At 43.8% G+C, this 26,703-nt stretch overlaps 1 protein-coding gene across 7 annotated transcripts in view; it reads left to right on the top strand.

Moving 5' to 3' along the window:
- Positions 1 to 5,172: 5,172 nt before the first annotated feature.
- The window catches only part of clspn (claspin), a 54,755-nt gene continuing 33,224 nt past the window's right edge, over positions 5,173 to 26,703 (top strand). For 3 of the 7 annotated variants that reach the window (XM_085962579.1, XM_085962577.1, XM_085962576.1), the window contains exons 1-6: positions 5,173 to 5,451; positions 12,214 to 12,325; positions 19,210 to 19,694; positions 19,883 to 20,050; positions 21,149 to 21,229; positions 25,666 to 25,747. In XM_085962579.1, the coding sequence (XP_085818705.1) occupies positions 5,419 to 5,451; positions 12,214 to 12,325; positions 19,210 to 19,694; positions 19,883 to 20,050; positions 21,149 to 21,229; positions 25,666 to 25,747 (961 nt within the window). In that variant the 5' untranslated portion in view covers positions 5,173 to 5,418. Of the gene's footprint in view, positions 5,452 to 5,483; positions 5,627 to 6,226; positions 6,392 to 12,213; positions 12,326 to 19,209; positions 19,695 to 19,882; positions 20,051 to 21,148; positions 21,230 to 25,665; positions 25,748 to 26,703 lie in introns of those variants that run through there. The other 4 variants (XM_085962580.1, XM_085962582.1, XM_085962578.1 and 1 more) reach the window with 4 other exon arrangements.

Here is a 26,703-nt window from a genome sequence, read left to right as displayed (position 1 = left end):
TGGCTTGTAATACATAAACATAAACATAATAAAGTGCATTGGCAGATGTGCAGGCTTTAGAGTTTATTTGTAGAGTTCAGTAGGATGACAGCCCTGGGAAAGAAGCTGTTCCTAAATCTGGTCGTTCGGGTGCGAATGCATCTGTAGCATCTCCCAGATGGCAGGGGGGGCGAACAAACTGTGGCTGGGGTGGGTAGGGTCTTTGATGATGGTCAGTGACCTCCGTAAACAGCGTTTCTGGTAGATGTTCTCTATGGTCGGTAGCCGGGTGCCGGTAATGCGTTGGGCAGTTTTGACTACCCGCTGCAGGGCTTTCCAGTCATAGGAGCTACAGCTGCCATACCACACTGTGATACAGTTCATCAGGATGCTCTCTATTGTGCAGCGGTAAAAGTTAGAGAGGATCAGGGGTGACAGGTTACATCCCTTCAGCCTCCTTAGGAAATATAGGCGCTGCTGGGCCTTCTTCACCAAAGAGGAGGTATTGAGGGACCAGGAGAGGTCTTCCGTGATGTGGACTCTGAGGAACTTAAAGTTGTCCACCCTTTCCACCACAGCCCCATGAATGTGGATGGGGGTGTGACTTCCGCCTTTAGACTTCCTGAAGTCCACAATGATTTCCTTGGTTTTCATGATGTTAAGGGCCAGGTTGTTATCGGCGCACCACTTCACGAGATGCTGGACCTCCTCCCTGTAGGCTGACTCATCATTGTTGGTGATCTGGCCTACCACCGTGGTATCATCCGCAAACTTGATGATGGTGTTGGAACCATGAACAGCCACACAGTCGTGGGTGAAGAGGGAGTAGAGGAGGGGGCTCAGCACACAACCTTGTGGGGCCCCCGTGTTCAGGGTCGGGGGGGTGGGGGGGAGGTGTGGTTACCTAATTTGACAGACTGGGGTCTGTTAGGAAGTCCAGGGTCCAGTTGCAAAGGGAAGTGTTCAGGCCAAGAGTGTGGAGTTTGGTGGCCAGCTTGTTGGGGACGATAGTGTTGAATGCTGAGCTGTAGTCTATGAAAAGCATTCTGATGTAGGTCTCTTTACCATCTAAGTGATTCAATGCAGAATGTAGAGCAGTTGTGATTGCATCCTCCGTTGATCTGTTTGCACGATAGGCAAACTGGTGTTGGTCAAGAGAGGTGGGAACACTGGCTTTGATGTGAGCCAGGACCAGTCTCTCTCAACACTTCATTATGATGGGTGTGAGTGCGACAGGTCGATAGTCGTTCAGACACGTCACAGCCGTTTGCTTTGGCACAGGAATAATGGTAGCGGTCTTGAAGCATGTAGGGACTACTGCCTGGGCCAATGACAGATTGAAGATGGCGGTGAAGACATCAGCCAGCTGATCAGCACATTCCTTGAGTACCCATCCAGGGATGCTATCAGGTCCAGCAGCCTTACGTGTGTTCACTCCGCGTAGAACACCCCTTACGTCGGAGGTCGACAGAGTGAGCACCTGGTCTTCCGGGGGTGGCAAGGCTTTGGTAGCCGGCTCCCTGTTGTCCCTGTCAAAGCGAGCGTAGAAGTTGTTAAGCTCCTCCGGAAGGGAGGCATCGCTAACCGGAGGGCTGGTGTTTTTACTCTTGTAGTCAGTGATGGACTGGATGCCTTGCCACATGCGCTGGGGGTCCGAGTTGTTGTGGAAATGATCCTCAATCCGCAGTGTCTGTTTCCTTTTGGCAGTCCTGATACCCTTTTTTAGGTTGGTCCTAGCTGCACTGTAAGTGTTTTGCTCTTCTGGAAAGCTTGTCTACATTCATCACTCCACTTCCATGGCACCCCAGTTTGCAGTAGGGTGTTCAGCGGGTGTAGTATTGTAGACAAATTTGGCAAGAACTTATGGTAGTAGTTTACCAGCCCGAGGAACGACCTCAGTTGTGACACATTTTCCGGTGCTGGAGCCTTGACTACTGCCTCAATCTTCTCTGGGGACTTATGTAACCCCTCTTTATCGATAACGTGGCCACAATACGAGATCTGTTTTCTAAAAAACTCGCATTTGGGGCGATTAGCTCGGAGCCCATATTCCTGCAATCTAGTGAGCACCTGCTCCAGGTTGGCAAGGTGATCACTGTCATTTTCGCCCGTGACCAGGATGTCGTCCAAATAACACTGGGTCCCTGGGATCCCTTGCAGGACTTGTTCCATTGCCCTCTGCCAAATAGCCGGAGCTGATGCTACCCCGAATACCAGCTGGTTGTATTGGTAGAGACCTTTATGGATGTTGATTGTGAGGTATTTTTTTGATGCTTCTTCTACCTCCCATTTGCAGATACGCCTGGGCCAGATCAATCTTAGTGAAGCGTTTCCCTCCAGATAGCGAGGTGACAATATCTTCAATCCGCGGAAGTGGATATTGTACGGTGTGAAGGACCGGGTTCACTGTTACCTTAAAGTCCCCACAGATGCAAACCTTCCTTGGTTCCCCAGGCGTGCTGCTCAACGACTTTTTCATCACAGGGACGATGGGTGTAGCCCACTCGCTCCAGTCTACCTTGGACAGTACACCTGAACGTTCCAGACTCTCCAGCTCTGCTTCGACGGCTGGGCGGATCGCATAAGGTACCGGTCTGGCCTTTAAAATATTTTGGGCTTGCGTTTTCTTCCATTTTAATCATCGCTGTCATGCCTTTTAGTGTTCCGAATCCTTGCTGGAACACTTCTTTCGCGTCAGTTAGGATCTTTGACAGTCGCCCAGGTGTGACGTCGTCATCCTTTTTGTCAGCCACAGTCAGTGCCTGTATGGAATGCCAATCCAGTTGTATTTTCCGGATCCATTCACATCCCAGTAATGGTGGTCCTCCATCTTGCAATACATACAGGTCTAGTTTTGGTGTTTCCTTACCGTTATATATAATGGTCACCCTTATTTTTCCTTTGGGGTAGACATTTTGCCCCGTGTACATCTTCAAAATAATTTTTGTGTCTCTCAAGGGTATGTGTGAGAATAGCCGCTCATAGTCCCTTCGGTTTATGACTGTTAGGGCTGATCCTGTGTCCAATTCCATCTTTACCTGGACTCCTGCTATCTTGAGAGTGACCCAAATGGTTCGGTGATCCTCCATTGTGATCACATTATGTAGTTTCAGACAACTCAGTTCCCTGCTTTCGGAGTCGTTATCACTCTTTTGTTCGTCTGAACTATTCTCCGTCATCTTATGTACCTTCTTGTACTTTTCTTTGGTAGGTTTCTTATTGCTGGTTTTCTTTCCTGACCTGCAGACTCGTGCTATGTGTCCTACTTTTCCACACTGTCTGCACACTTTGTCTTTGAACCAGCAATCATTCTGGTCGTGTGTTGTTCTGCCGCAGCGATAGCACTTCTCTGTTCTATATGACATTTCGTTTGTGCCATATTCTTGCGGTCTCTGTTGTATCTCTGCAACGCCCCGTGCTGCTGCTTCATATGATACCGCAATGCTGAAAGCCTTTTCCAGCGTAAGGTCCTTTTCAGATAAAAGCCATTTCTGGGTTCCTTCACTTTGAAGCCCACACACAAACTTGTCCCTTAAGGTATCTTGCGCAGTTCTGTTAAATAATCAGCATTGCTTTCATCCTTATGCTGGTTCCGTTTGTGAAACTTGAATCTTTCTGCTATCAGCAGTGGTGTGGGGTTTAAATGTTCCTGTAGTATCGTTACTATGTCTTCAAAACCCTTTTCCATTGGCTTCATTGGGGTTACTAGATTTCGTAATAAACCATACGTCTTTGCACCCATTAAATTTAACAATTCTTGTCATCTGACACCTCATTTGCCTTGCAGTACACCTCTATTCGTTCGACATATGTAGTCCAATCTTCGACTTCATTGTCAAATGCGGTGATACTGCCACTCTTCGGCATTTTGGGTGTGGTTTAAAATGGCGTCTCCCAATGGCTTAAAATGGCGTCTCCCGCGCTTTCCTTCCTCCCCCGCTGCTGCCAACGCCACTCCCGGTGGCTCTCGTGGCAATGGCGGCGCCCTGTAGGTTTCGCGCGCTTCTCCTGCGCTGCTGCCAACGCCGCTCTCGGCGGTCCTCGTGGCAATGGCGGTGCCTCGCCGGTTTCTGCGCGTCTCCCTCTCCTCGACGCTGCTCGGCCCCTGAACACCGGCTGCGCCCTGTGCGCTCTGCCCTCTCTCTCTCTCTCTCTCTCTCTCCGTCGACGCTGCTCGGCCCTTTGCTGTGCCGCTCGGTCGGGCTCTAGCTCGCCGCTGTCCAGGAAGGGTCTGCGCACTACCTGTTGCCAGCCCGTTTCGCTTGACCACCTCGACTGGAAAGCCAAGCCTGGCTCTCGACAGCCTCCCCCGCAATTCTCGAGTCTCTGCTGGATGACTGGGCGGTTGCCCTTGGTCGATGCCCGAGTCTCTGGCCTTGACCTCCAATCCACTGATCTCCAGGAACGAATCCCCGGGAGGTGATGCAGAGTTGCAGGTAGGTTCGAACCTGCCTCGTCGCCAATGTTGTGTCTGTGTATAATAAGACACAGACTGTGGAGAATGGTACAAAAGGTGTTTACTCAACGTGGCTCACAGTGGAACTGCCTGTACAGATTACTACTCAGTGCTATATACAGGTGTGGTCATTGCCGGTACTACAGTATACATGAGCTGTAAAAAGTAGTTCCCCTCCCTTAAAGATATATACATCACAGACTTGACTCCTACCAGAATTTGTGAGCCCAATTGAGACAGAGACCCTGTAGGCGTCAGGGGAGAGCAGGAGCGTTATGTTAAGCGAAGGGAGGCGATCCCTGCCTGTGGTACAATCGATGAAAAACCTTTCCTGTACATACATCCCTATTTCAAATGTATTTCTGTTGCTCTATTGGGCGTGTTTATTTATTTGAACCAATTATTTATTATATTAATGGTGCCCTACAAGAGCACTTGCCATATTGATTTTATGTTTCCGTTTGGTGACGAGTATCACCCCTACAGGTCAATCATAAAAGGTCTATTTGAAATTTGCTGCTGCAACGAATAAGGAGGAAACCACCAAGCACGCACACCAGCTGTTGGCCCGCGCCCTCTGCACGCCAATCATCCCTGGAAAGGGGCGGAGGCTCATTTGACGTGAACATTCCTGGGCGGGACTCGGGTCCAGCCGTTGGGGCGGGGCGAGGGGCGGGGTCTTACACTCGGCTGCCATTTATGGCAGAGAAGGGCGGAGCTTAACTCGCCGCCGCGGGAGTCTGACCGTGGCGCATGCGCGGTGCGGCTGCGCGGGAAGGCCGAATTGACGAAGCTGCGGGTTGTGGCATCTTTTCCCGCTGCCTCAGTGTGAGCTCGCGAGATGGCGCATGAAGCCGTTTAATTTTAAATGCTGTAATTAAGTGAGTTTAATCTGTGCGGTGTCTCAGGCCCAACGGCACTGCGGATCTGGCGCTTTAAAAAAAAAAAAAAATTAAAAAAGTGTTCTGATTAAATTGTCCCTTATGTCGGTGTCGGAGCCGCAGCCGCGCAGGGAGGTAAGGACGGAGCAAAATGGAGACGGGCAGCTTGGCGCGCCGGGCAGCCCGCTCTCGGCCTCCTGTAATGGGGCTCAGTGTGGATTGTTAACTGCGGCTGACGCTTCCCAGGCGCTTGTTTGAATCTTGTCAGGCCGACCTGTTTCCTCCCGAGAGTTTGAAAAGAATCATGCAAGTGAGGAGTGCTGTGCCTGGTGGTGGTTTCAGGACTGTCAGCTGTTGGGTTTTTCTTTCTGCTGGGTTTAAATGTGTCAGTTGCTCCAGTTAGACTTTTGTTTCGTTTATTGAATGGCTGCCCCTGTTTTATACTCAGTAACTACAATCTTTTTCGCTGTATGTTTGATCTCTATATAATATATATATTGTTGCGTGCAGTTTTTTGGCGGGGGTGATTTAACTTAACAAAATTATCTGCTTGTCAGGATGGCGGTTTACTCCCGAAGCAGGTATTTAAGGTGCAGTATGTCACCTTTTTATATCTTAAAATTTCCCTCTCAAGTCTAGCCACCGCCCAATAATTGTTGTTATTTATTCCTGCTGTTTATTATAATTTTTTTGTTGGATACTTTTGTTGCATAATTTTGGAACATTTAATTTTCAATTAAGATTTCCTGAAATGTAAAGTTTTCTTTTTAAGTTCGTAACTTCGAGAAAATAGAACTGCAACATAACAGTGTGTACTTGCTTTGCAAGCATAATACAACTTGAGGGAAAAGTTTTTTAACAGGATTGAATGCAATGGCTAGAATACTGTTTTACATTTCTATTTATGTAGGTGGATTTTTTGAACTGAATCCACGGATTGTTTGCTCCTCTCATGGATGGTAGCTGATGTGGAGTTGGAATTTCATACGCACCCCTCACCCAGTGGCCGTCCTATATAAACCTGAATCATGAGTCTCAGCAGGCTGTTCAACGTGTGTGTGTGTGTGTTATGGAGGCGAGTCACACTAGACCATAATTATGTCCTCACCTGATAGCCATATATATGATATTGGTTGAGTTTTTAACCCGTCTTGATAACTCTAATCAGTGTCAAACCTGGAGACTATTGCTCAGTACCACACCAGACAATGATTTTTCATTTGGGCCATCAGGAAAGCCCAAGGTGCATTCTTCGATTGGGTTCCTTTGTTGGCTCATTGTATAAATGCACTGTATGATATACTGTAGGGTCCAAGGTTCAGAGTCTGATATTCAGTGATCTGTCCTGGAAAGTTGGTATTGGATAGGATGAGATGCGGCTTAATTGGCTTCTGGAATTACTTTATTTTGAGTCGACTTTTTTGGTGGGCGGTAGAGAGTATGGATCAAGCATTTTGGACAACCAATCTCTGGATAATATCTCTTTACAATACCAAAACTTAATTGCAGACTGAATCAAATAAATTTTAACTTAACTTTTTGATGCCCTATATGCAATGGCAGGTGTCTGTCACCATTGTAAACTCCCATACAAGTACAAAATGCAGTATTAAAATCAGCTTTTCTTTCTCATGTTTGTAGCAAGTAATCATTGTTTTTCCTAGCATTATAGAAATGCAGTAGTAAAACATATTGCTGTTATTTGTCTGAAAAATACTGGGCCAAGCAGTGTCTCAAAGTCTAATACTATAGTCACATTTCAACAGCTGTTCAGAGTTTGAGAACGTGTTTTGAAAACATACATCCTGTATTGTAACTACTTCCTCATTTATCCATTTGCAAGGCTGTGATAGGTGCTCCAAGTAAAGGAAAATCATCTTTCTTTTTGACAAACACGATATAAGAAGTGATGAGTTCTATAAATATTCTGGATCGTTGTGATTTACTGAATTGTATGGGTTGCAGGTTTATATCTGCACATATTGGTACAAAATCAATTATGACCATTGTTCATAATCTCCAAGCAGTTTGAAATGATAAGTTTGTAAATCTCATAAGCAAATTGATTCCCTATCATAGCTGCTAAAAATAAAGATACAATACTACACATCCTTAACTCCGCAATGGAAATCCTTTTCCTGTAAAACGTTATGGGAATGGAATTGGCCGTAAATAGGATATTAATCCGTTTCCTTCAAACTTTGCACATGACAACCATATGTGGGATCAGTATGAACTACTTAACCCAAAACTACGATTCACATAAATGGCTAATAAATAGTTATAATAGTTACCCATGAACCACACCCAAAATACCTGGCCATCACCCTGGACAGGTCTTTCACCTATTGGCCTCATCTCACCGACACCCGCCAAAAAGTAAAAACCAGGGTGAACCTGGTCCGGAAACTTGCTGGACCGTCATGCGGGAGCACAGCCAGAACACTTCACACCGCAACAGTGGTCCTAGCCTACTCTGCTGCAAAATACTGCTCCGCCTCACGGTCTTGCAGCCGCCACACAAAGATCGTGGATGTGCAGCTAAACGGTGCCATGAGGATGGTGTCGGGGACGCTCAAGTCCACTCCAACTGAGTAGCTCCCGGTGCTGTCCCACATTGCCCCACCTTCCATTTGCCACCGACGCCACTGTGCTCCGTGAGATGGGAACAAGTCATGAGCAACAGTGACCTTCCCATTCACGAAGACTTGAAAAACCCACCACGAAGACACTTAAAATCGCGCCGGTCTTTCTGGGAAACAGTGGCCAATGTTCATGTAGCTGGTATCGACCCACTGTCCAGATGGACGGAATCCTGGGACACATGTAACATAAAGAACCAACAGTGGAGGTCCCTAGCTTCGACCTCCCTCGAAGACAGTGGACAGCTCTCGACCGAATCCGCACAGAGCATGGACGATGCGGCCACCTGCTCCACAAGCAGTAGCTGAGGGATGACCTAAAGTGCGACTGTGGCCATGAGTCCCAGACCATGGAGCACATCACATCAACCCACCCACTAAGATCTGTTGCGGGAGGCACCTCATTTCTCCACTTGGCATGTCGGGAGGCCATCGAATGGATAGCCAAACTAGACATCCCATGATAAGCTTTTACTGTCATACGAAACAACAGTTATAAAAACAATCCTTGGCTGAAGTACTCTTCCATAGATTCCAGGAGACTCATTCTATCAAACTAAGGTGAAGTGGAATGTACCCAATTAATATTGAGTATGTAGGAATTCCTGCTGAAAACGGTCGCAACATTTGTGCTGAGATTTAAAAGATCCTTCTTGAAAATTGAAGTCCTGTGCCTAAATAGAAATACTTGTTTTTAGTTTAAATTTTTTGGCGAATTTTCACATGAAGTGTCAACATGGGGAATGTAATATTTACCCAGTATCCCTGTTGAGCATTCCACTTCGAGTACAGCATAAGATTGATAAATAGGCACTTTATTCCAGCAAGGTATCTGAATGAGTAATTGAGTTTGTTAAAAGGATATCAAGGCACTGGAGAAAATGCAAAACAGATTTACAAGGCTGATACCAGAATTGAGAGATTATAACTAATCAGAAAAGACTGAACAGGCTGGGATTCTTCTCTAGAAAAGAGAAGGCTGAGGGATGACATAATAAAGATCTTTAAAGTTACGAAGAGGTTTGATAAGGTAGATAAGATGTTGCTAGTTGTTGGAGAGTCTAAAAGTAGGGGTCATAAATATAAGATAGTCACTAATAAATCAGCAGAAACTTCTTTGCCCAGTGAGTGTTTAGAATGTGAAACTTGCTACCACATGGAGCTGTTAAGGTAAATAGCATTGATGCATTTAAGGGGAAGCTAGATAAGCACATAAGGGAGAAAGGAATAGAAAGATATGTTGATGGGGTTAGAGGAAATAAGTTGAGAGGAGGCTCATAATTATTGGTAAGTAAAATCAAGGAAAACCCAAAGCTGTTTTATAAATACATAGAGCAAGAGATTAACTAAGGAAAGAGTAGGGCCTATTAGAGATCAAAAAGGTAACTTCAGTGTGGACGCGGAAGATGTGGTTCTTAATGAATATTTTGTGTCTGTCTTCACAGAAGAGAGGGACAATGCAGACGTTGTAGTTAAGGAGGAGGAGTGTGAAATATTAGATGGGATAAACATGGAGAGAGTGGAAGTATTAAGAGGTTTAGCATCTTTGAAAGTAGATAAATCACCAGGCCCGGATAAAATATATCCCAGGCTGTTGAGAGGCAAGGGAAGAAATAGTGGAGGCTCTGACCATCAATTTCTAATCCTCTCTGGCTACAGGTGTGGTGCCAGAGCACTAGAGGACTGCTAACATTGCCATTGTTTAAAAAGGGAGAAAGGGGTAGACTGAGTAATTACAGGCCAGTCAGCCTAACCTTGGTGGTGGGGATATTATTGGAAAAAAATCTGAGGGACATTATAAATCATCATGGAGAAAGTCACAGATTAATGAAGGACAGTTGGCATGGATTTGTTAAGGAAGGTCATGTCTGACTAACTTGATTAAATTTTTTGAGGTGGTAACGAGGAGAGTTGATGAGGGTAGTGCATTTAATGTAGTCTACATGGATTTTAGCAAGGCCTTTAACAAGGTCCCACATGGCAGGTTGGTCAAAAAAGTAAAAGCCCATGGGATCTGAGGGAATGTGGCAAGTTGGATCCAAAATTGGTATAGTGGCAGGAAGCAAAGGGTAATTGTCAACGGGTGTTTTTGTGACTGGAAGGCTGCTTCCAGTGGGGTTCCACAGGGTTCAGTACTATGTCCCTTGCTTTTTGTGGTATATATCAGTGATTTAGACTTCAATGTAGGGGGTATGGTTAAGAAGTTTGCAGATGATACAAAAATTGGCCATGTGGTTGATTGTGAGGAAGATAGTTGTAGACTGCAGGAAGACTGGGCAGAAAAGTGGAATTCAATCTGGAGAAATGTGAGGTAATGCATTGGGGAGGGCTAACAAGGCAAGGGAATACACAAATGGTAGGATACTGAAGTGTAGAGGAACAGTGGGACCTTGGAGTCCCATGTCCACAGATCCCTGAAGGTAGCAGGCCAGGTAGATAAGGTGGTTAAGAAGGCATACAGGATACTTTCCTTTAGTAGCTGAGGCACATAATCTAAGAGCAGAGAGGTTATGCTAGAACTGTATAAAACATTAGTTAGGCCACAGCTAGAGCACTGTGTACAGTTCTGGTCACATTACAGGAAAGGTGTGATTGCACTAGAGAGAGTACAGAGATGATTTACGACGATGTTGCCAGGAATAGAGAATTTTAGGTATGAGGAAAATTTGGATAGGCTGGGTTGTTTTCTTTGGAATAGAGGAGACTGAGGGGAGACTTAATTGAGGTGTATAAAATTATGAAGTCTAGATAGGTGCTTCTATCCACTCTATTTCCCTTGGCAGAGAGACCAATAACCAGGGGGCATAGATTTAATTGGTAGAAGGATTGGAGGGAAGTTGAGAAGAATTTTTTTTCACCCAGAGGGCAGTGGGGGGTCTGGAATTCACAATTCAAATCGCTTTATTGGCATGATAAGTTACATCTTATGTTGCCAAAGCATCAAAATACATTTATGGTTTAGCACATAAACGCAGTTCTATTCATAGTGTATAAACAGGTATATCCCTGAGTGTATAAATATACATTCGCATTGTTTATATATATTCTTTTCTTAGTTTACTGGTTGTCCCTCTGTTCATGGCAAGCTGTAACATAGTGTGCCGCCAGTGTTACACAGCTTCTCTCCTCTCCCAGTAGGAATGGGAGTTTTTGGTTGTCATCAATTCACTGCCTGAAAGAGTGGTAGAGGCAGGAAACCCTCATCACATTTAAAAAGTACATGTACTTGGCTATGCACTTGAAGTGCCGTAACCTGCAAGGCTACAGACCAAGAGCCGGAAAGTGGGATGAGGCATGGATAGCTCTTTTTCGACCAGCGCAGCCACGATGTGCCAAATGGCCTCCTTCTGTGCTGTAAATTTTTATAATTCTATATGTGCTGTAAATTTAATGTAATTTGTTTTGTGAACCTACTTGATTAAGATTGTTCAAACTTATTTCTCAAAATAATAATAATCAACTTTATTGTCATTGTTAGTGCACAAGTGCAGTACAACGAAATGTAGGCTTGCGGCTCCCGAGAGTGTACATTTAGATTAAGACAGTTAAACATTCAACATTCATTTGGCTTGTAATAATACATTAACATAACCATAATAAAGTGCATTGGCAGATGTGCAGGCTTTAGAGTTTATTTGTGGAGTTCAGTAGGATGACAGCCCTGGGAAAGAAGCTGTTCCTAAATCTGGTCGTTCGGGTGCGAATGCATCTGTAGCGTCTCCCAGATGGCAGGAGGGCGAACAGACTGTGGCTGGGGTGGGTAGGGTCTTTGATGATGGTCCGTGACCTTCGTAAACAGCGTTTCTGGTATGTGCTCTATGGCCGGTAGCCGGGTGCCGGTAATGCGTTGGGCAGTTTTGACTACCCGCTGCAGGGCTTTCCGGTCATAGTAGCTACAGCTGCCATACCATACTGTGATACAGTTCGTCAGGATGCTCTCTATTGTGCAGCGGTAAAAGTTAGAGAGGATCAGGGGTGACAGGTCTATGGCAGGGGTGAAAGGACCCCCTATGACCTCCATCAGATGGAGGAGACTTTTATCCTGTCACTCTGGTCTGAATCTGTTGCCAAAGTGCAGGACAGTGGTTGTAACACGTGCATCTAATTACTCTCTACCCCTCCCCAACCTTGATTTTAATCTATTTCTCTATCATATTCTAATTTAATACCTAATGAGCTGTGACTAAAATAGGATCCATGTTTATTATGTGGCAAACGGTGGAACAAGCATCCTATATTTGTATTTTCTTTCCAGTTGAAAGTTGGAGGTGAGGAGAAAACAAATGACAGCGATACCGACAGCGGCAAGGGAAGTTGTGGAATGGTCTCCCCGCATTCCAACAAAGAAACATGTCACTCTGACAGAGGTTTGTGTTCTCTCCTTCTGTATTACAGTACTTGATTGCCCCCAGTCGTTCCCTCCCAACGTCATCGAATCTAATGTTTGTTTTAGCTTGTTGAATGCTTCATCAAAAAATTCTCTCAAAATATGTCCATTGTGAATGTTTCAGATATGTCTGTTTTGCAGATATGTTACTTGCTTTTGAAATAATTGTAAATGATTATTCCCTACCTTATCAAGGTGGTGGAAGGCAGTTCACTTTGCTTCCATTTAATTCCCTTGGATTGTCTGGGAATTATGTAACAAAGGGTTAAGATCTGGAACACGCTACCTCAGATTCCATAGGAACTTGCAAAAGGCAATTGAACATGTACTTGATGAGGACTCATTTGCAGGGGTGTGGGATTACATTGGACAGCTCTTTCAAAGAGCCGGCACAGGCATGATGGGCCAAATGGCCACCTTCTGTGCTGTAAGGTTCTATTGGGCTTTTACATCAAGTTTTGATGTAGGTTGGATCAGTAGTCGTAGGTACCGTAGGTGAGTTCTTCCTGACCGCAAACCACTGAAGTTGGAACATGGCAATGTGGGTGTTAAGTCCGTGAATGATTGAGACACGGACCAGCAGGAGTGAAAACAAACAAGTCTTTACTGGTGGAAGTCAATAGTGAAACTAACAAACAGAGGCTCTCTAGCGCCTTTTATACAGGGGTGGTCACTGCCGGTACTGCAGTCTGAGACCAGTTATTCTCTTAAAGGTACATACACAACAATTCCTCCCCTTTTAGATAAACAGTACATAACATTCATTTAACAACTAAATGATAACTAATTACAATCACAATTACGGTTGCTAGATACATTGGTTAAGTTTAAGCAATTATAAGTTCAGTCTTTGAGGAGGCTTCCTGATTCTGTCTGGATAACGCCTCTTTGGGGTATCAGGTTCTTCTGGCAATGTTGAGTCGAGATCAATGTCGTTGTTTGGTTCATCTTCCAATATCACCGATTCTGTGGTAGCTGCAATTGGTACGTCGATTTCATTGCCAGGTGTATCAGATCGTGGTGTGGAGTTGACGTTTTCCAGTGACTCTAGAATCTGGTCAGCATGGCGTCTTACAATGCTCTCTCCAACGTCCACGGTATATATGAGCGGTCCTTGCCGTGTACAAATCGTTCCTGGCTGCCATTTCTCAGTGCAGTAGTCCCGGGCCAAAACTGGTTGACCTATCTTAAAACTCCTGGTCGGCCTTTCATTCATATTCTGAAACTGCCTGTTCTCCACATCTCTTCGGACGTTTGGCTTAACCAAATCCAAGCGGCATCGTAGTCTTCGATTGAAGAACATCATGGCTGGGGTTTGGTTGGTAACCGCATGTGTCGCATTCCGGTAGGCAAACAAGAAGTTGTCCACCTTGTGTTGTAGGGGTATATCTTCATTACACATTGCCTTGATAGCCTTCTTGAATGTTTGGACAAACCTCTCGGCCAATCCATTAGTGGCTGGATGATATGGGGCAGATGTGTAGTGCTTAACGCCATTGTTCTTTTAAGAACCTCCGGAACTCTTCAGACACAAACTGTGGTCCATTGTCAGAGCAAATCTGTTCAGGCAGCCCATTCCTGGCGAATATGGTTCGCAAAACTGTGATAGTTTTTTCCGTGGTGGTTGAGGACATTTTTATTACCTCTGGCCACTTTGTGCGTCCACCGCAATTAAAAACATCGAGTCCATGAAGGGACCAGCAAAATCAATGTGCACCCTTTGCCATGGAGATGAGGGCCACTCTCATGGATGCAGAGGAGCTTGTGGTGGGGCGTTTTGGACCTTCTGGCATCCTGCACAGCTCTTGGTCATCTCTTCAATTTCTCTATCGATTCCCGGCCACCACACAAACGCTCTGGCTAAGTTCTTCATTTTTACCCCACCCAGATGACCCTCATGAAGCTCATTGAGCACTCTATCCGTCAACTTAGGTGGAATTACTACTCTGGATCCACACATCAAGGTTCCTTTGCACACTGACAGCTGTTCTCTTCTCGGCGAGAATGCTGGCAGCAGTGGTTCGCCATGTGCTGGCCATCCCTTCACCATTAAATCATAGACCCGTGATAGTGTCGGGTCATTCCGTGTTTCCTTTTCTATGTTTGCATTCGTCACAGGGAGACATTCGACTATGGTCGAGTGGAATAACTCCATTGGATCCACTGCAAGGTCGTCGTCTTCCACCGTCGGCAACGGTAGGCGTGACAATCCATCAGCATTTCCATGCTGTTTAATTCCTTTGTACTCGATGTCATATTGGTGTGCCCCTAGGAAAAGGGACCATCTCTGCAGCCGTTGTGCCGTCATTATCGGTACGCCCTTCTGAGGGTTGAAAATGGAGACGAGGTTGATGATCGGTTAGTAGAGTAAATTTTTGACCGTGCAGATAGTGATTGAACTTCTTCACCCCCCACACTAGGCTGAGGGCCTCTCTGTCAATCTGGGCGTAGTTACGCTCGGCAGAAGTTAACGAGCGTGACGCAAAAGCTATCGGCCTCTCTAAACCATCAAGGAATTTATGTGACAGTACCGCCCAATGTCGTAGGGAGACGCATCACACGCCAGCCTGATTGGCAGTGCTGGGTTGTAGTGAGCCAATACTTCCCTTGAAGTGATTAAGTCCTTACTCTTCTGAAAAGCACGCTTACAATCATCGTTCCATTTCCATGCTACCCCCGTTCGTAGCAGGGCGTTCAGTGGGTGCAGAATTGTCGACAAATTCGGCAAAAACTTATGATAGTAATTCACCAATCCGAGGAATGACCTCAGTTGCGACACATTTTCAGGCGCTGGGGCCTTAACAACCGCTTCAATTTTGTCAGGGGACTTATGTAACCCCTCTTCATCAATCACGTGGCCACAATACGATATCTGTTTCTTAAAAAATTCGCACTTGGGGCGGTTGGCTCGCAGCCCATGTTCCCGTAGTCTAGTGAACACCTGTTCTAGGTTGTTAAGGTGTTCACTGTCATCTTCACCTGTCACAAGGATGTCGTCCAAGTAACGCTGAGTCCCCGGAATCCCTTGCAGGACTTGTTCCATCACTCTTTGCCATATCGCCGGAGCCGATGCTACTCCGAATACCAATCGATGATACTGGTAAAGACCTTTGTGAGTGTTTATCGTGAGATACTTCCTAGAGGACTCTTCAACCTCCATCTGCAAATATGCTTGTGCTAGGTCAATTTTTGTAAAACGCTTCCCTCCAGACAGTGAGGCGAAGATGTCTTCTATCCTTGGAAGAGGATACTGTACTGTGTGAAGGACAGGGTTCACCGTCACCTTGAAATCCCCACAGATGCGAATCTTCCTTGGCTCTCCGGACTTATTGCTTAACGTTTTCTTCATGACCGGAACGATGGGTGTCGCCCACTCGCTCCAGTCGACCTTAGACAACACGCCCGCCTTCTCCAGATTCTCCAGCTCTGCCTCGACGGCTGGGCGAATTGCATATGGTACCGGTCTTGCTTTGAAAAACTTGGGAACTGCATTCTCTTCTATTTTTATCGAGGCGGTTAGGCATTTAAGGGTGCCCAGTTGTTGTTGAAATACCTCTTTGGCGTTAGCTAAGATTGTTGACGATCGTCCAGGAGTGACATCTTCATCTTTTTTACCGTCCACCGTCATTGCATGAATGGAATGCCAATCTAAGTTTATCTTCCTGATCCATTCCCGTCCCAATAACGGTGGTCCACCATTTGGCAGTATGTAGAGATACAATTTCCGTATTTTCTTGCCATTGTATTCGACAGGCACCCTTATTTTTCCTCTGGGGTATACCTTTTGCCCCGTATACGTCATCAAGACGATGGATGTCTCTCTCAAGGGTATGTGTGAAAATAGCCGCTCGTAGTCTCGTCGATTCATGACGGTTAGCGCTGATCCTGTATCCAATTCCATTTTAACTTGGGACCCTGTTATCGTGAGGGTGACCCAAATGGTTCGGTGATCCTCTTTTGCGATTACATTGTGAAGTTTGAGACAGCTTAGTCTCCTGTTTCCGGATTCACTATCGCTCATCTGGTCTTCGGAACTACTGTCCGTCATCTTTTGTACTTTCTTGTACGGTTCCTTAGTAGCCTTTTTGTTGTCGCTGGTCTTCTTCCCAGACCTGCAAACTCGTGCAATGTGTCCAATCTTCCCGCATTGTCTGCATATTTTGTCTTTGGACCAGCAGTCCTTCTGGTCATGGTTAGTTCTGCCGCAGCGATAACATTTTGCAAATCCCCGTGTCATTTTGTGGGTGCTGTATTCCTGTGGTTTTTGTTGAATTTCTGCAGCTCCCCTGGCTGCTGCTTCATACGATACTGCCACGCTGAAAGCCTTATCTAGCGTCAGCTCTTTCTCTGAGAGTAACTTCTTCTGTGTTCCTTCACTCAGGAGTCCACAGACAAATTTGTCCCGTAGGGTATCTGCCAGTCCTGCTCCGAACTGGCAGTGCTTTGATAGCTTGCGTAGTTCCGTAAGATACTCCGCATTGCTCTCCTCTTTGTGCTGAGTTCTCCTGTGGAATTTAAATCTTTCTGCTATCAGCAGGGTTTAAGTGTTCCTGTAGGACAGCAACAATTTCGTTAAAACTCTTCGCCTTCGGTTTGGCTGGAGTAATCAGGTCCCGCAATAGGCCGTACGTTCTAGCGCCCATTAAGTTTAGCAATATCGATGCCTTTTTCCCCTCCGCTATTTTGTTTGCCTCGAAATATACCTCTACTCTTTCCACATACGTGGTCCAGTCCTCTAATGTATTATCAAAAGCAGTGATACAGCCAGTCTTCGGCATCTTGCAAATCTAAAATGGCGCCTCCCGCGCTTTGCCTTCTTCCCCGCTGTTGTTAGCGTTGCTTTCCACGGTTTCTTGCGCGTTAAATATTGATTCTTTTTCTTTTATTATTTTCCTGTCGTGGAGCGGACCCTCTGGGACACGTCCCTCCCTCTTAGGTCCGAACGCTGCCCGGCTTCGAAGCACCGGCCGCGCCCTGTGTGCTCCTCTCTCTCTCTCTCTCTCTCTCTCTCTCTTTGCTTCCCGACTCGCTGCCTGGCCCCGTTGAAAAGCCACACGATCGAGCTTCAGCCCGCCGCAGCCCAGGAAGGATCAGAGCACTACCTGCCACCAGCCCGATTAGCTGGGAAACCACAGACCGAGGAACCCAGCCTGGCTCTGGACAGTCTCTCCTGCAGGTTTTCAAACCGATGATTGACGGTCGACGCCCGTTTCCCGAGTTTCTTTGGACTTTTTTTTTCTTCTGGCTCCGACCTTCAACAACGTCGTCTGAGGTGCTGCCGAGTTGCAGGTAAGTTCGTTTCTTACTCGTCGCCAGTGTTCAGTCCGTGAATGATTGAGACACGGACCAGCAGGAGTGAAAACAAACAAGTCTTTACTGGTGGAAGTCAATAGTGAAACTTACAAACAGAGGCTCTCTAGCGCCTTTTATACAGGGGTGGTCACTGCCGGTACTGCAGTCTGAGACCAGTTATTCTCTTAAAGGTACATACACAACAGTGGGTGACCAAAACAGATGGTTCTGGAGCCCAACAGGCTTTTTAAAAAAAAAAAAAAAAAAGATTGCTGCTTCAATTCAGCAGTTTCTTGTGTGTGTCCTGGCATATGATCATGTGTCTCCATAATGTGAGGCTTTATGTACATCAAACTGCAATTTGAATCAAAACACCAACATTCTGAAAGTAAGTTGTGAGGCGGAAGCAAAGAGGCTGCAAAGGGATATAGGCAGGTTACGTGAGTGGGCAAGGACATGGCAGATGGAATATAATGTGAAGTTACCCACTTTGGTAGGAAAAATAGAAAAGCAGAATATTTTTTAACTGGGGAGAGATTGGGAAATGTTGGTATTCAGAGGGACCTGGGTGTCCTTGTCACAAAGTTAACATGCAGGTACAGCAATCAATTAGAAAAGCAAATGGTATGTTAGCTTTTATTACAAAGAGATTGGAGTATAAGAGTAAAGAAGTCTTACTACAATTATATAGGACCTTGGTGAGACCACACCTTGGGTATTGTGTACAGTTTTGGTCTCCTTAACCTAAGGAAGAATATACTTGCCTTGGAGGGAGTGCAACGAAGGTTCACCAGACTAATTCCTGGGATGGGGCGATTGTCCCATGAGGAGAGATTGAGTAGACTAGGCCTATATGCCATAGAATTTAGAAAAATGAGGTAACCTCATTGAAACATAAAATTCTTAGAGCTTGTCAGGGTAGATGCTGGGAGACTGTTTCCCCCTGGCTGGGGAGTCTAGAACTAGGGGTTACAGTCTCAGAATTTAGGACATGATGTACGTTAAATTTCTATGGGGGAAAAAAAAATTCTATTCTTTGACTGAGATGAGAAATGTTTTCACTCAGAGGGTTGTGAATCTTTGGAATTCTCTACCCCAGAGGACTCTGGATGCTCAGTCGTTGAGTATATTCAAGACAGAGATCGATAGATTTTTGGATATCGAGGGATATGGGGATAGTGCAGGAAGGTGGAGTTGAGGTAGAAGATCAGCCGTGATCTTATTGAATGGCGGAGTAGGCTCGATGGGCTAAATGGACCACTCCTCCTATTTCTTTTGTTCTTATTCAAAATGGTACTCTTTTTTTCTCACCTTTGTCCCAGTGTTGTGTTCATGCTATGCCACTGTGCTTCTGTTGTGAGCTATCTTTTTAAACTGTTTCCTTGTTGATTAGCAAATAAAGCAGCGTCAAAAAATTCTATATATTTCTGTTCTAGTATAATTTCGATGAAGCTGACTACTAAATCAATAGTGAAGGCAATGTAATACTGAAATGGAAGTCTTTCATACAAAATTGACAATGGAATTTGCCACGATTTAAGTAATTCAATCACGTTTTTTGTTTCTATCCAGATTCAGATGAGGAAATTTTTACCAATAAGAAAATGAAGCGAAAACCTCTGCAGGAGAGCGATAGTGAAGGGGAGGTCAGCAACGTGAACAAAATCAGCAATTCCAAATCAGATGGCGAGAGTGAGACTGAGGAGCAAAACTTGAACATTAATGCTGTAGGTAAGAGTAAGAAGTTACATCGCATTCGGAGAGTGATGTTGGATAGTGATGAAAGTGACTCGGATGTTCTCAACACTGAAGACCAAGCTAGGATGATAAAATCCAGTTGTGTTGGCAGTGAAGATCAGGAACTGCCCACAACAGAAGCACAACACCAAAGCTCTGATTCAGATAGTTCTTCAGTTAGCCAACAAAAATCAAGAAGTTCAAAGCATCGTGAGGAACGAGCAAAACAAAAGGGCAAGTCCCAGAGACATCGCGAAAAAGAGAAGAAGAAACTGGAAATGGTTGAAAAACTGAAGAGAAAAAAGAAACAGAAAAAACAGGTGTGAAAAATAGATATTTAACAGGGTGCCTTTAAAACAGCTTAAACTTGAGCCCTTGAACCATTTGACATTATAGATTTATTTTTTTAAAGTCTTAATTACTCCCGCACTGTGAAGGTAGTATGTAGTTGTAATTAGATTAATCACTTTTGTTAATTTCTCTGAATTTATTTAACCGTTCTGTTCAGGAAAAGTCTACAGAATTCAAGGTAGCAGACGACAGTGGCTGTCTGCTAAACAACAGTGACCTGTTTGAGACTGAAATAGATGATGAGAATGAACTCGTTGGGGAGGAAGAGGAGTTGTCGTTGGATGCCATACGAGCAGCAGTGAAAAAGAAAGCAAAGCAATCCAAAGTGAGTGTGACTTGAATTTTTTTTTTAAATTGTGTTGTGTTTTTCTCTCAACAGCAAGTATAGCTTTTTTGCCAATTTTAGATCATGAAGGTGTTAACTGTTGTTGAGGTATGCTACCCTGGGCATGGGCAGCCCTACCACTGCCTGGGTTTCACCATCTTTAACCTTCTGCCCTTTGTGCTGGGTTTTCTTACCTGGGTAAACTGTCTAGAACTAAAGGGGGGTGGGTGTGGTGATAGTAGGCCCAGACTAGAGACTGAAAGACTCTGGAAATACGGACCGCTAATGTAAACCCCAGGTTACAGTGGTGTATCCCAGTGAGCAGGAAAAAGATTTTGCAAATGTACATCTGTTTGTCAACCTTAAATTGAAGGTGATGGGGAGAATCCAGCCTATTTTAAATTTAGTAACCACCAAATCATGTGCGTGTAATATATGCATGTGAAGGTTAACTGAATTTACACAATCCGTTTACCAGAACAGTAATATTTGGCTGCTATGAATCACTCAAAATACAAAATTCCAGCTATTCATGATGGATAAAACTGTTCCAAGATACAGGAATGTTCTGTTAATTACATTAGTGCAACCATTAGTATTTAAATCCTGTTTGCCAAATGGCTGTCCTGTATTCAGACATCTAAATTTGTCCTTTGACCAGCAATCATCATCTGAACTCGAATTAAAATTAAATGCTAAAAAGTCACACATTTGTAATGCCCATCTTGTCCTTAAGTCAGTGTCCATATATGTGCACTTTCCAGCAGGACACACTGGATAAAGGTTAAGAGTAGGAACCCAAGCTGATTATATATTTTGATGATCCCCTCCACCACCTCCCATGCAATGGGTTACGTGGAATAAAATTGACTTGGTAGAAAATATTTTGCCCTGTATTAAATAACTTTCTTGTGAATACTGTTGTACTCTCTTAATCCTGTTTCTTTAATTAATTCTAAAATATTTCAAAGCCGCATTTAGACACTTGTGCAGCTTCATTACATTGAACTATTATATATTTAATCATGTTGGAGTTTAATTTGCTTACTTGTACAGTTCCTGCAGTATTTTCTCAATTGCATTTTTTTCTAATTTTAGAGCATGAAACTGGTTCCATCTGCTGAAAATCTCCATGATTATGACTGTGAGGAGTCCTTGCTGCAAATAGATGAAAAAAAGGTGATATTTGGCTAATAATAGCGTAATATTGAGCCTAGGTCACATCACTGTTCAAAATAGTAAAATTAAATATTGTATCCAATATGTCATTGTCTAGGAAAAGCCTCTTCAAAATTATACAAGTGGTTGAATAATGTCTTTGGTTCCTTCTCGCGCTCTTTTCCTTGGAGTCATTTTTAAAAAAAAATTAAAAATCTAGAAATTTGTTGGGTTTTAAACCCATGTTTTCTCTAGCTTTACAGCAGTTCCCTGAAGGAGATCTTGTCCATTACTATCCACAAGCTATATTTTTACCAATCTGCCCTTTAGAGAGTTGCTTTGATCGAAGGGCTCTACTTGCAGTAATCTGTTTACTGGCTTAAGCATAGTGCCATGTTGTGTTACGTGCTCACCTTGAATTGGTTGATATATCACAATTAAGATAGATATATGAAGCATAGACATTTGGTAAACTAGCAAGTACAATATGAAGTATAACTCCAATGAGACAAGTCTGTAAGCCTTAATTATCCTTTCTTTAAAAAATACAGAAGGAATTAGTCTCCTGGGCTTTAGAAAACCAAGCCCTGGTTGTTGGCATAGCAAATTCAGTAATTTCATCGTGTACCACTTCTGGCATAACCACTAACTACAGATGCATAATAATCAAGTGAAGCTCAACTGGATATTCTCAATCCAGTCTGTAACAAAACTACATTTGTGTCTGCTAGGATTTGCCCAATACACTCTTCAGGCATTTGGAATGGCTTGTTCAGCTCGCAGGAAGTTCCTGAGCTTTACATTGATGTAGCATTTGTAATTTAAATCGGTGAATCCTTTTGAGGCTGATCAGCACCCATAGTTTGAACTCTTCTTTTACAGTAAATAAAAACAGTGCAGCAGAATCCAAACACAGGCATTTTTCCCTGGTAATGACAATTTGAGGCATGTTAGGAAAATATGGTTAGAATATACAACAAGCCATGTAATATGCAGAAAGGTGAGTAGTTCAGTGCATATATTTTATATAAGCAAAGGATATGCCAGCTAGAATTGTCTGAGGGACAATATGTAAGGTTGTGCTTTACCAGTGAATTTGTAATTTTGATCAGCATGTTCCATCCTCACACTTGGAGTTAATTTGTGTCTGGAATTTAACCAGATAATGCTCACGTGCTTAACATCAAAGTACACTCGAATTAGCGAACACTCACTCTTTATAACCCAAAGTGTGCTCTTATGCACACATATATTGTTCTAATATTGTCTGTCTAAGAATCAAACAAACGTGTATTTAGCTTGCCAGATGTGATAAGAGCCATCTCCTGATCTCATAGGCCTCAGACAGCGGAGGAATAAACACCATCACTTTTCCAATGCTGTCCTGGCTGGCTGCCTATCTTCCACCCTCACCCATCACCCCTGTGCTCAGACATACATTGACTCCAGATCCACCAACACCGTGATTTTAAAATTCCCATCCATGTGTTCAAATCCCTCCGTGGCTTTGCCCTTCCCTATATATAACCTACAATCCTCCGAGAACTCTGCGTTTCTCCAACACTGACCTCTTGTGCACCCTCGCTCCCTTTGCCCCACCATTGGCGGTCATGACTTCAACTGTGTTCCCTCCATAAGCCTCTCTGCCTCTCTTCTCCTTAAAACCAAGCTTTTAGTCACCCATCCTACTATCTCCTCCATTAGCTTGGTGTCAATTTTTGCTTGAAGCTCTTTGATGTGCCTGGAAATGTTTTCCTATGTTAAAGGTGCTATATAAATGCAAATTGTTGTTGTAGTATCTGGCTGCAGTTTAAGCTATAAACTACAGTATAGGTTTCTGGAAATTAAATTATTAGCAATAGATAATACAGCAATTTCTACTCTTTATAAAACTTCACGCTCCTCCTTCAGAAAAATAACAAAGGATGCAACCCTTCACTAACTACAGATATTAAACCTGGATCTGTAACATAAAACTTGTGTGTGGGGATGTTTCATCTACCCATCAAGAAGTCTTGGTATGCCACCTCCACACGGGCTGCAGTATAATAATACAGAAAGAACTAGCAATCTGAGTCATGTCCCAGGATGTTCTGGGGTAGAGAATTCCAAAGATTCATAACCCTTTGAGTGAAGAAATTTCTCCTCCATCTCAGTCCTGAATGACCAACCCCTTATTCTGAGACTGTGACCCCCTAGTTCTAGACTCTCCAGCCAGGGGAAACATCCTCCCAGCAACTACCCTGTCGAACCCTTTTAAGAATTCTATGTTTGAATGAGATCACCTCTCATCTAAACTCTAGGGAATATAGGCCGAGTCTACTCAATCTCTCCTCATAGGACAATCCCCTCATCCCAGGAATCCGTCTAATGAACCTTCGTTGCACTCCCCTCGAAAGCAAGTATATCCTTCCTTGGGTAAGGAGATCAAAACTGTACACCGTACTCCAGGTGTAGTCTCACCAGGGCCCTATATAATTGCAGTAAGACGTCTTTTCTCTTATACTCAAATCCCTTCTGTAATAAAGACCAAGCTACCATTTACTTTCCTAATTGCTTGCTGTACTGTGATTTAAGGTGATTGGCAAAAGAACCAGAGACTATGTGAGGGAAAACTTTTTTAATGCAACGAGCGGTTCGGATTTGGAATGCACTGCCTGATAGGGTGGTGGATACAGATTCAATAGCAGCCTTCAAAATTGGATAAATACTTGGAAGAAAAAATTGCAAGGATATGGGGAAAGAGCGGGGGAGTGGGGCTAACTGCATTGCTCTTTGAAAGAGCTAGTGTAGACTCTTTGAGCCAAATGGCCTCCTGTGCTGTACTATTTTGATTCTACCTGCGTGTTAACTTTCTGTGATTTGTGCAGAAGGACACCCAAGTTCCTCTGAGTGGCAACATTTCCCAGTCTCTCTCTCTTTAAAAATATTCTGCTTTTCTATTTTTCCTACCAAAGTGGATAACTTCACATTTTTCCACATTATATTCCATCTGTCATGTTCTTGTTTACTAACTTAACCTGCCTATATCCCTTTGCGTCCTCCTCACAGCTTACTTTCCCACCTAACTGTGTATCATCAGCAAACCTGGATACATTGCGCATGGTCCCCTCACCTAAGCTATTGATGTAGATTGTGAATAGCTGAGGCCACAGCACTGATCCTTGTGGTACCCCACTAGTTACAGCCTGCCAACCCGAAAATGACTCGTTTACTCCTACTGTTTTCTGTCCGTTAACCAATCCTCCATTCATGCCAACGCATTACCCCAGTCCCATGAGCCCTAATTTTGTGTAATAACCTTTTTTGTGGCATCTCATCAAATGCTTTTTGAAATCCAAATGCACTAGGTCCACTGGTTCCTCCTTATCTACCCTGCTAGTTACATCCTCAAAACCTCTTGGATTTGTCGAGCACAATTTCCATTTCATAAATCCATGTTAACCCTGCCTAATCATATGATTTTCTAAGTGCCCTGTTACCGTGTCCCTAATAATAGATTCTAGCATTTTCCCTACTACTGATGACAGGCTAACTGGTTTATAGTTTCCTGTTTTCTCTCCTCCTGAATAGCAGGGTTAGGTTTGCTACCTTCTAATCTGCAGGGACCATCCTAGAATCTAGGGAATTTTGGAAGATCAAAACCAATGCATTCACTATCTCTGTAGCTACCTCTTAAAACCCTAGGATGTAGGCCATCAGGTCTTATAATGTAAAGTTGAGGTCACCAGCCACATCTCATAGGTTAAAAATAGTTATGATTTGAAATGTAATATATATCACAATCACTAACACATTCTGTAGATGTGGCTACTGAAGTTACAGTACTAATGCAATGTTGTGCTGTCTAGCAGCTTCTGAGGTTGCAGTGGTGCTGCACTCTCATTGTGTCCACCTATATATAGGAAGTGACTGATTTATGAAATGTACAAGGCTAGTACTTGCCACTTAACAATGGTTTGTGCCATTGTTTGATTTGTCAGAGTTCTGGTGGTGCTTGACTACAATTAGATACTCCTACCACTAACCAATCGACGACTTCAGTGTTTAGTTTCTCTGCATTGACAAAAATGTAATGCTGGACATTGAGGGTGGTGCTAAAAGTTCAGGATTGCACATGGCTGTCAAGGACCTTGTCGAGGACAAAGCGTGTCTTTATTTTATCTTTTTTGACAGTTTTTCACGTGCATCCTTGATTCAAATGAAATGGCCAACCTCTATTATCTTAAAATATGAGCTGAGCATAGATATAACCAGTTATTGAGGATGAGATTAAGGGATCACTAGATGTATGCTGCATCCAGTGCAAGGTCCTTCTGGTGGCCAGTACCTGAAAAATAAATATTTATTTGGTTAATTTTGAATCTTGTATTTCATTTGATTACTTAAGGTCTAAGTAGGTCATATACCTGTTTACTTGAGTTATACAACTTTTATTGCTTTCTGTCCTTCAAAAGGTACGAACAGAGAGGAAGGCAGCCAAACGGAGTAAGGAGGCAATGCGTCAGATTCACAGTGAAACTCAGCGATTGATGCGAGGTGAGGTTGAGAGAGACTGAAGTAACTTCTACTTGTACATATGTTTCCTCTTGCTACTTTCTGCTGTTCTGTTTTAGCAACTGGATAATTCTGTAGTATATATCCAAAACATCTCCGAGCCATTAAGTAGCATTGTTCAAATTTGTCTCATTGATTCGAGGAAATAATGTATTGATAAAGGAAATGCAGTTGATGCTGTGTATACGTATTACAAAAGGCATTGGATGAGGATTGCTGATCAAATTTAAGGCAAAGGATATTAAAGGGAGTGCGGCAGGGGACAGGAAAATGGTTAATGGATGTTTTTCAGGCTGGAGAGATGTAAACAGTGGTGTCATCCAGAGGTCAGCCTTTCGTGCTTTTTTTTTTTCCCCCCCCTCTTGATCTGTATTCTGGTATTGGGATGCCGTATCAAAATTGGCAAACAACAAACACGTGGAGTGTGATTAATTGTAAGCAATTTCAGGCAGACAAGTTTGCAGGTTGGGCAGATAAATATCAGCTTAAATTTGAGAGGAGAAATGAGCTGATGCATTTTAGAAGGAAGAATATATAGAGGACCTATACCCTACAAGGCGAAGCAGTAAAAAGAACAGAAGCGGAAACCTGGGGGTTCAGTTGTACAAGTCTTTAAATTGAAAGGGCAAGTTGATCTTTTTTTAAATTTAAAAAGAAGTATAAAGGATCTTGGGTTTTTATAAATAGGGGTATAGAGTGTAAAAGCAGAGGTAATACTAAAACTATTTATTTAAAAAAAATCTTTGTGTAGGCCACAGTTACAATATTGTGTTCAGTTTTGTGCATCTTGCTTTAGGAAGGATGTCAAGACCAGGGAGAGGGTGCTGAAGAAATTTGCGAAGATGACACCAGGGATGAGAAGTTTTAGTTTTGAGGAAAGAGAAATGGGCTTTTTCCATTTCAAAAAGGAAGGTTAAGAGGAGCTCTGAGAGAAGTGT

The sequence above is a fragment of the Somniosus microcephalus genome, chromosome 20, assembly GCF_052327205.1.
Source record: "Somniosus microcephalus isolate GS21.2 chromosome 20, FLI_Smic_1.0, whole genome shotgun sequence".
In the NCBI taxonomy this organism is placed as follows: domain Eukaryota; kingdom Metazoa; phylum Chordata; class Chondrichthyes; order Squaliformes; family Somniosidae; genus Somniosus; species Somniosus microcephalus.
This window is presented reverse-complemented; position numbering and strand designations above follow the sequence as displayed.